This window comes from Eucyclogobius newberryi, unplaced genomic scaffold (genome assembly GCF_026437365.1).
Source record: "Eucyclogobius newberryi isolate DKJ021-1_F unplaced genomic scaffold, fEucNew1.0.hap1 SCAF_23, whole genome shotgun sequence".
In the NCBI taxonomy this organism is placed as follows: Eukaryota; Metazoa; Chordata; class Actinopteri; order Gobiiformes; family Gobiidae; genus Eucyclogobius; species Eucyclogobius newberryi.
In genome coordinates, this window is record NW_027315868.1 from 1,138,638 (window position 1) to 1,148,637 (window position 10,000).

A 10,000-nucleotide genomic window follows, 5' to 3' on the forward strand; every position below is an offset into this window, starting at 1 on the left:
ACTACGCACACATGACACAAACTACACACACAACCCAAACTACGCACACATGACACAAACTACGCACACATGACACAAACTACACACACAACCCAAACTACGCACACATGACACAAACTACACACACAGGACCCAAACTACACACACATGACACAAACTACACACACATGACCCAAACTACGCACACATGACACAAACTACACACACATGACCCAAACTACGCACACATGACACAAACTACACACACATGACCCAAACTACACACACATGACACAAACTACACACACAACCCAAACTACGCACACATGACACAAACTACGCACACATGACACAAACTACGCACACAACCCAAACTACGCACACATGACACAAACTACACACACAGGACCCAAACTACACACACATGACACAAACTACACACACATGACCAAAACTACGCACACATGACACAAACTACACACACATGACCCAAACTACGCACACATGACACAAACTACACACACATGACCCAAACTACGCACACATGACACAAACTACACACACAACCCAAACTACGCACACATGACACAAACTACGCACACATGACACAAACTACACACACATGACCCAAACTACGCACACATGACCCAAACTACACACACATGACACAAACTACACACACAGGACCCAAACTACACACACATGACACAAACTACACACACATGACCCAAACTACGCACACATGACACAAACTACACACACATGACCCAAACTACGCACACATGACACAAACTACACACACAACCCAAACTACGCACACATGACACAAACTACGCACACATGACACAAACTACACACACATGACCCAAACTACGCACACATGACCCAAACTACACACACATGACACAAACTACACACACAGGACCCAAACTACACACACATGACACAAACTACACACACATGACCCAAACTACGCACACATGACACAAACTACACACACAACCCAAACTACGCACACATGACACAAACTACACACACATGACACAAACTACACACACATGACCCAAACTACGCACACATGACACAAACTACACACACATGACCCAAACTACGCACACATGACACAAACTACACACACAGGACCCAAACTACACACACATGACCCAAACTACGCACACATGACACAAACTACACACACATGACACAAACTACACACACATGACCCAAACTACGCACACATGACACAAACTACACACACAACCCAAACTACGCACACATGACCCAAACTACGCACACATGACACAAACTACACACACAACCCAAACTACGCACACATGACACAAACTACACACACATGACACAAACTACACACACATGACCCAAACTACGCACACATGACACAAACTACACACACATGACCAAAACTACATACATATGACCCAGAAACATGACACAAACTACACACAACCCAAACTACGCACACAACCCAAACTACGCACACACGACCCAAACTACGCACACATGACACAAACTACGCACACATGACCAAAACTACATACATATGACCCAGAAACATGACACAAACTACACACAACCCAAACTACGCACAAAGGACCCAAACTATGCACACACGACCCAAACTACGCACAAAGGACCCAAACTATGCACACACGACCCAAACTACGCACACACGACCCAAACTACGCACACACGACCCAAACTACGCACACACGACCCAAACTATGCACACATGACCCAAACTCCTCGAAAATCCTCTTTGTGACCTTCCTCTTCGTGACACACCTTCCTTTTCGTGACTTTCCTTCCTCTTCGTGGAACACCTTCCTCTTCGTGACACGCCTTCCTCTTCGTGACACGCCTTCCTCTTCGTGACACGCCTTCCTCTTTGTGACACGCCTTCCTCTTCGTGACACGCCTTCCTCTTCGTGACACGCCTTCCTCTTTGTGACACGCCTTCCTCTTCGTGACACGCCTTCCTCTTCGTGACACGCCTTCCTCTTCGTGACACGCCTTCCTCTTTGTGACACGCCTTCCTCTTTGTGACACGCCTTCCTCTTTGTGACACGCCTTCCTCTTCGTGACACGCCTTCCTCTTTGTGACACGCCTTCCTCTTCGTGGCACGCCTTCCTCTTCGTGACCTTCCTCTTCGTGACCTTCCTCTTCGTGACACACCTTCCTTTTCGTGACTTTCCTTCCTCTTCGTGACACGCCTTCCTCTTTGTGACACGCCTTCCTCTTCGTGGCACGCTTTCCTCTTTGTGACACGCCTTCCTCTTTGTGACACGCCTTCCTCTTCGTGACACGCTTTCCTCTTTGTGACACGCCTTCCTCTTTGTGACACGCCTTCCTCTTTGTGACACGCCTTCCTCTTTGTGACACGCCTTCCTCTTCGTGGCACGCCTTCCCCTTCGTGACCTTCCTCTTCGTGACCTTCCTCTTCGTGACACGCCTTCCCCTTCGTGACCTTCCTCTTCGTGACCTTCCTCTTCGTGACACGCCTTCCTCTTCGTGACACACCTTCCTCTTCGTGACACGCCTTCCTCTTCGTGACACACCTTCCTTTTCGTGACTTTCCTTCCTCTTCGTGACTTTCCTTCCTCTTTGTGACACGCCTTCCTCTTCGTCATGACACGCCTTCCTCTTCGTGGCACGCCTTCCTCTTCGTGACACGCCTTCCTCTTCGTGACACACCTTCCTCTTCGTCACTAACCTTCGTGTCTCTGTCAGATCCGCGTCGGGGGCTTCGTCTTCACTCCCGGGACGCTGCAGATCTACTCGGACTCGCTGCTCACGCTGCCCGCCATCATCGGGATCGGCGGCGGAGGCGGACTTCTGCTCCTCATCATCGTCATTGTCCTCATCGCCTACAAACGCAAGTCGAGAGACGCCGACCGCACGCTCAAGAGGCTCCAGGTGCAGATGGACAACCTGGAGTCCAGAGTGGCCCTCGAGTGCAAAGAAGGTGCTGTGACACACATGACCCAAACTACGCACACATGACCCAATCAAGGCAGAAACATGACCCAATGAAGGCAGAAACACGACCCAAACATGACCCAATCGAGGCAGAAACATAACCCAAACGAGGCAGAAACACGACCCAAACATGACCCAATCGACGCAGAAACATAACCCAAACGAGGCAGGAACACGACCCAAACATGACCCAATCGAGGCAGAAACATGACCCAAACGAGACAGGAACACGACCCAAACATGACCCAATCGAGGCAGAAACATAACACAAACGAGGCAGAAACATGACCCAAACGAGGCAGGAACACGACCCAAACATGACCCAATCGAGGCAGAAACATGACCCCAAACAAGGGAGAAACACAACCCAAACAAGGCAGAAACATGACCCAATCGAGGCAGAAACATGACCCGAATGAGGCAGAAACATGACCCAATCGAGGCAGAAACATGACCCAATCGAGGCAAAAACACGACCCAAACATGACCCAATCGAGGCAGAAACACGACCCAAACATGACCCAATCGAGGCAGAAACACGACCCAAACAAGACAGAAACACGACCCATGTTAAAGGTGCACTGTGTAACTTTTCTGGTGAACTCGGTCCAGGTCTGGCCCTGAACTCGGTCCAGGTCTGGCCCTGAACTCGGCCCAGGTCTGGCCCTGAACTCGGTCCAGGTCTGGCCCTGAACTCGGCCCAGGTCTGGCCCTGAACTCGGCCCAGGTCTGGCCCTGAACTCGGCCCAGGTCTGGCCCTGAACTCGGCCCAGGTCTGGCCCTGAACTCGGCCCAGGTCTGACCCTGAACTCGGTCCAGGTCTGGCCCTGAACTCGGTCCAGGTCTGGCCCTGAACTCGGTCCAGGTCTGACCCTGAACTCGGTCCAGGTCCGGCCCTGAACTCGGTCCAGGTCCGGCCCTGAACTCGGTCCAGGTCCGGCCCTGAACTCGGCCCAGGTCCGGCCCTGAACTCGGCCCAGGTCCGGCCCTGAACTCGGCCCAGGTCCGACCATGAACTCGGCCCAGGTCCGGCCCTGAACTCGGTCCAGGTCCGGCCCTGAACTCGGCCCAGGTCCGGCCCTGAACTCGGCCCAGGTCTGGCCCTGAACTCGGCCCAGGTCTGGCCCTGAACTCGGCCCAGGTCTGGCCCTGAACTCGGCCCAGGTCTGACCCTGAACTCGGTCCAGGTCTGGCCCTGAACTCGGTCCAGGTCTGGCCCTGAACTCGGTCCAGGTCTGGCCCTGAACTCGGTCCAGGTCTGACCCTGAACTCGGTCCAGGTCTGGCCATGAACTCGGTCCAGGTCTGACCCTGAACTCGGTCCAGGTCTGACCCTGAACTCGGTCCAGGTCCGGCCCTGAACTCGGTCCAGGTCCGGCCATGAACTCGGCCCAGGTCCGGCCCTGAACTCGGTCCAGGTCTGGTCTTAAACCCGGTCTCTGTGTCCAGCCTTCGCAGAGCTTCAGACCGACATCCACGAGCTGACCCAAGACCTGGACGGGGCCGGGATCCCGTTCCTGGACTACAGGACGTACGCCATGAGGGTCCTGTTCCCCGGGATCGAGGACCATCCTGTGCTCAAGGAGATGGAGGTGAGGCCCCAAACTACACACACATGACCCAAACTACACACACATGACCCAAACCACACACACATGACCCAAACTACACACACATGCCACAAACTACACACACATGACACAAACTACACACACATGACCCAAACTACACACACATGACACAAACTACACACACATGACCCAAACTACACACACATGACCCAAACTACACACACATGACCCAAACTACACACACATGACACAAACTACACACACATGACCCAAACTACACACACATGACACAAACTACACACACATGACACAAACTACACACACATGACCCAAACTACACACACATGACCCAAACTACACACACATGACCCAAACTACACACACATGACCCGAACTACGCACACATGACCCAAACTACACACACATGACCCAAACTACACACACATGACCCAAACTACACACACATGACCCGAACTACGCACACATGACCCAAACTACACACACATGACCCAAACTACGCACACATGACCCAAACTACACACACATGACCCAAACTACGTACACATGACCCAAACTACACACACATGACCCAAACTACACACACATGACCCAAACTACACACACGTGGCAGAGACACATTTTTGTAGTCCTAATAAACCAGGACTACAGAAAACTCGAGTTGGTGATGTGTATTTTCCCTTATGTCCCTGCCTCTCTTGCGCCCCCTGCAGGTGCCGGCCAACGTGGAGAAGTCCCTGACGCTGTTCGGACAGCTGCTGACCAAAAAGCACTTCCTGCTGACGTTCATCCGCACGCTGGAGGCGCAGCGCTCGTTCTCGATGCGCGACAGAGGGAACGTGGCGTCGCTCATCATGACGGCGCTGCAGGGCGAGATGGAGTACGCCACCGGAGTCCTGAAGCAGCTGCTGTCCGACCTCATCGACAAGAACCTGGAGAGCAAGAACCACCCCAAGCTCCTGCTGCGACGGTACCGCTCGGACTGACCGCTCGGACTGACCGCTCGGACTGACCGCTCGGACTGACCGCTCGTACTGACCGGACTGACCGCTCGGACTGACCGCTCGGACTGACCGCTCGGACTGACCGCTCGGATCTAAATCCAGACTTGCAGGACAAAGGCTGTGTTCACACATTGAGCCCATTTTAGTCCTGTTCTAGGCCTGGTTTAGTTCTGGTCAAATTCAGCTTAGTTTAGGTTTTGGTTCTGGTTTAGTCCCAATTTAGATGTGAATGTGCAAGTGTCTAAACCAGGTCTAAATCTGATTCAAACCAGGTCTAAACCAGGTCTAAACCAGGTCTAAACCAGAACTAAACCAGGACTAAACCAGGACTAAACCAGGTCTAAACCAGGTCTAAACCAGGACTAAACCAGGACTAAACCAGGACTAAACCAGGACTAAACCAGGTCTAAACCAGGTCTAAACCAGGACTAAACCAGGACTAAACCAGGACTAAACCAGGACTAAACCAGGTCTAAACCAGATTTAAAGCAGACGCAGACTCCAGCTGTGACTTTCTGACTTCTGATGTTGTGGATTTAATTGTTCCGTTCATAAACTTTCACACGTGCAGAGGTTTTTTCACTCCATCTCATCAGGACGAGACAAAACTGAAGCCAGTTTGGTTGAATTCTGATCATTTTCTTTTTTTTCTCCCTCAGAACGGAGTCTGTGGCCGAGAAGATGCTGACGAACTGGTTCACGTTCCTCCTCTACAAGTTCCTCAAGGTGATATTTCACCTAGTCTAGTCCCTTAGACCAGGGACTAGACCTGGAACTAGACCTGGAACTAGACCAGGGACTAGACCTGGAACTAGACCTGGAACTAGACCTGGAACTAGACCTGGAACTAGACCTGGAACTAGACCTGGAACTAGACCTGGAACTAGACCTGGAACTAGACCTGGAACTAGACCAGGGACTAGACCTGGAACTAGACCTGGAACTAGACCTGGAACTAGACCTGGAACTAGACCTGGAACTAGACCTGGAACTAGACCTGGAACTAGACCTGGAACTAGACCAGGGACTAGACCTGGAACTAGACCAGGGACTAGACCTGGAACTAGACCAGGGACTAGACCAGGGTCTGTTGTGAAGGGACATGTTTAACTCCTGCTGTAGTTTCATGTCCTCCTCCTGCTGTAGTTTCATGTCCTCCTCCTGCTGTAGTTTCATGTCCTCCTCCTACTATAGTTTCATGTCCTCCTGCTGTAGTTTCACGTCCTCCTCCTGCTGTAGTTTCATGTCCTCCTCCTGCTGTAGTTTCATGTCCTCCTCCTGCTGTAGTTTCATGTCCTCCTCCTGCTGTAGTTTCACGTCCTCCTCCTGCTGTAGTTTCAGGTCCTCCTCCTGCTGTAGTTTCACGTCCTCCTCCTGCTGTAGTTTCACGTCCTCCTCCTGCTGTAGTTTCACGTCCTCCTCCTGCTGTAGTTTCACGTCCTCCTCCTGCTGTAGTTTCATGTCCTCCTCCTGCTGTAGTTTCACGTCCTCCTCCTGCTGTAGTTTCACGTCCTCCTCCTGCTGTAGTTTCATGTCCTCCTCCTGCTGTAGTTTCATGTCCTCCTCCTGCTGTAGTTTCATGTCCTCCTCCTGCTGTAGTTTCATGTCCTCCTCCTGCTGTAGTTTCATGTCCTCCTCCTGCTGTAGTTTCATGTCCTCCTCCTGCTGTAGTTACACGTCCTCCTCCTGCTGTAGTTTCATGTCCTCCTCCTGCTGTAGTTTCATGTCCTCCTCCTGCAGTAGTTTCACGTCCTCTTCCTGCTGTAGTTACACGTCTTCCTCCTGCTGTAGTTTCATGTCCTCCTCCTGCTGTAGTTTCATGTCCTCCTCCTGCTGTAGTTTCATGTCCTCCTCCTGCTGTAGTTTCATGTCCTCCTCCTGCTGTAGTTTCATGTCCTCCTCCTGCTGTAGTTTCACGTCCTCCTCCTGCTGTAGTTTCACGTCCTCCTCCTTGTGTTTGGCAGGAGTGTGCTGGAGAGCCGCTCTTCATGCTTTACTGTGCCATGAAGCAGCAGATGGAGAAAGGACCCATCGACGCCATCACTGGAGAAGCGCGCTACTCGCTCAGCGAAGACAAGCTCATCAGGCAGCAGATCGACTACAAGACCCTGGTACGTAACACGACACAAGACCCTGGCAGGTAACATGACACAAGACCCTGGCAGGTAACATGACACAAGACCCTGGCAGGTAACACGACACAAGACCCTGGCAGGTAACACGACACAAGACCCTGGCAGGTAACATGACACAAGACCCTGGCAGGTAACACGACACAAGACCCTGGCAGGTAACATGACACAAGACCCTGGCAGGTAACATGACACAAGACCCTGGCAGGTAACACGACACAAGACCCTGGCAGGTAACATGACACAAGACCCTGGCAGGTAACATGACACAAGACCCTGGCAGGTAACACGACACAAGACCCTGGCAGGTAACATGACACAAGACCCTGGCAGGTAACATGACACAAGACCCTGGCAGGTAACACGACACAAGACCCTGGCAGGTAACACGACACAAGACCCTGGCAGGTAACACGACACAAGACCCTGGCAGGTAACACGACACAAGACCCTGGCAGGTAACACGACACAAGACCCTGGCAGGTAACGCGACACAAGACCCCGGTACGTAACGCGACACAAGACCCCGGCACGTAACGCGACACAAGACCCTGGCAGGTAACACGACCCGAATTAGCAAAATACAATCTGAAAAAGTAAACGGTTGAACAACCCATGAAACTGCTGAGGCTCTACAGGTGAACACGTGTTCTGTTCTGAGGGTTCTGTTCTGAGGGTTCTGTTCTGAGGGTTCTGTTCTGAGGGTTCTGTTCTGAGGGTTCTGTTCTGATGGTTCCGTTCTGAGGGTTCTGTTCTGATGGTTCCGTTCTGAGGGTTCTGTTCTGAGGGTTCTGTTCTGAGGGTTCTGTTCTGAGGGTTCTGTTCTGATGGTTCCGTTCTGAGGGTTCTGTTCTGATGGTTCCGTTCTGAGGGTTCTGTTCTGAGGGTTCTGTTCTGAGGGTTCTGTTCTGATGGTTCCGTTCTGAGGGTTCTGTTCTGAGGGTTCTGTTCTGAGGGTTCTGTTCTGATGGTTCCGTTCTGAGGGTTCTGTTCTGAGGGTTCTGTTCTGAGGGTTCTGTTCTGATGGTTCCGTTCTGAGGGTTCTGTTCTGAGGGTTCTGTTCTGAGGGTTCTGTTCTGATGGTTCCGTTCTGAGGGTTCTGTTCTGAGGGTTCTGTTCTGATGGTTCCGTTCTGAGGGTTCTGTTCTGAGGGTTCTGCAGATGAACTGGATGCGTGTTCTTTCTGTCCTCAGACGCTGCACTGTGTGAACCCGGAGAACGAGAACGCGCCCGAGGTTTTGGTGAAGAGTCTGAACTGTGACACGGTGACGCAGGTGAAGGAGAAGATCCTGGACGCGGTTTATAAAGGAACGCCGTATTCACAAAGACCCAAAGCCTCCGACATGGACCTGGGTAAGACTCGACCCTTTCAAACCAGTGTAATGTGGATTTATTCCGAATAACCGAGCTGCAGACAAACACATGTCCACGGCACAAGGAATATTATCAGTATTTAGGCTCCGAACCATTGTCTAAAGTTAGACTGCTGTTTGACTCTTTTAGCTGAAAAGAAAGACTGTAGATAGAAGCTATCTCACTGCTGCAAGCTAAAGGCTACAAGCTAAAGGCTAGTACAGGCTACAAGCTAAAGGCTAGTACAGGCTACAAGCTAAAGGCTAGTACAGGGTACAAGCTAAAGGCTAGTACAGGCTACAAGCTAAAGGCTAGTACAGGCTACAAGCTAAAGGCTAGTACAGGCTACAAGCTAAAGGCTAGTACAGGCTACAAGCTAAAGGCTAGTACAGGCTACAAGCTAAAGGCTAGTACAGGCTACAAGCTAAAGGCTAGTACAGGCTACAAGCTAAAGGCTAGTACAGGCTACAAGCTAAAGGCTAGTACAGGCTACAAGCTAAAGGCTAGTACAGGCTACAAGCTAAAGACTACCAACGTGCCGCAGAAATGCTGGAGGCCTCAGACTGAAGACTACAGTTCCTTTGATGAAGTGTGTTTGAGACTTAATTTAGTCCTGGACTGGGCCTAATCTAGGCTTGTTTAACTCGTTTAAGGTTTAGCTCTGGTTTAGCTCTGATTTAGCTCTGGTTTAGCTCTGGTTTAGTCTTGGTTTAGCTCTGGTTTAGTCTTGGTTTAGCTCTAGTTTAGCTCTGGTTTAGTCTTGGTTTAGCTCTGGTTTAGTCTTGGTTTAGCTCTAGTTTAGCTCTAGTTTAGTCTTGGTTTAGCTCTGGTTTAGTCTTGGTTAAGCTCTAGTTTAGCTCTGGTTTAGTCCTGTTTTAGTGTTTGAATCTGGACAATGAAAGGTAGAACGTTTTGGATTGAGTTTTTTGTTCAAAATGGAGTTTGT

At 51.0% G+C, this 10,000-nt stretch overlaps 1 protein-coding gene across 1 annotated transcript in view; it reads left to right on the forward strand.

Moving 5' to 3' along the window:
* Positions 1–10,000, forward strand: part of LOC140372426 (plexin-A1-like) — a 112,160-nt gene that overhangs the window by 89,754 nt on the left and 12,406 nt on the right. Inside the window, exons 19-24 of the mRNA XM_072459521.1 lie at positions 2,729–2,963; positions 4,426–4,568; positions 5,279–5,535; positions 6,229–6,295; positions 7,534–7,680; positions 8,895–9,054. Coding sequence (XP_072315622.1) covers positions 2,729–2,963; positions 4,426–4,568; positions 5,279–5,535; positions 6,229–6,295; positions 7,534–7,680; positions 8,895–9,054 — 1,009 coding nt within the window. The remainder of the gene's footprint in view (positions 1–2,728; positions 2,964–4,425; positions 4,569–5,278; positions 5,536–6,228; positions 6,296–7,533; positions 7,681–8,894; positions 9,055–10,000) is intronic.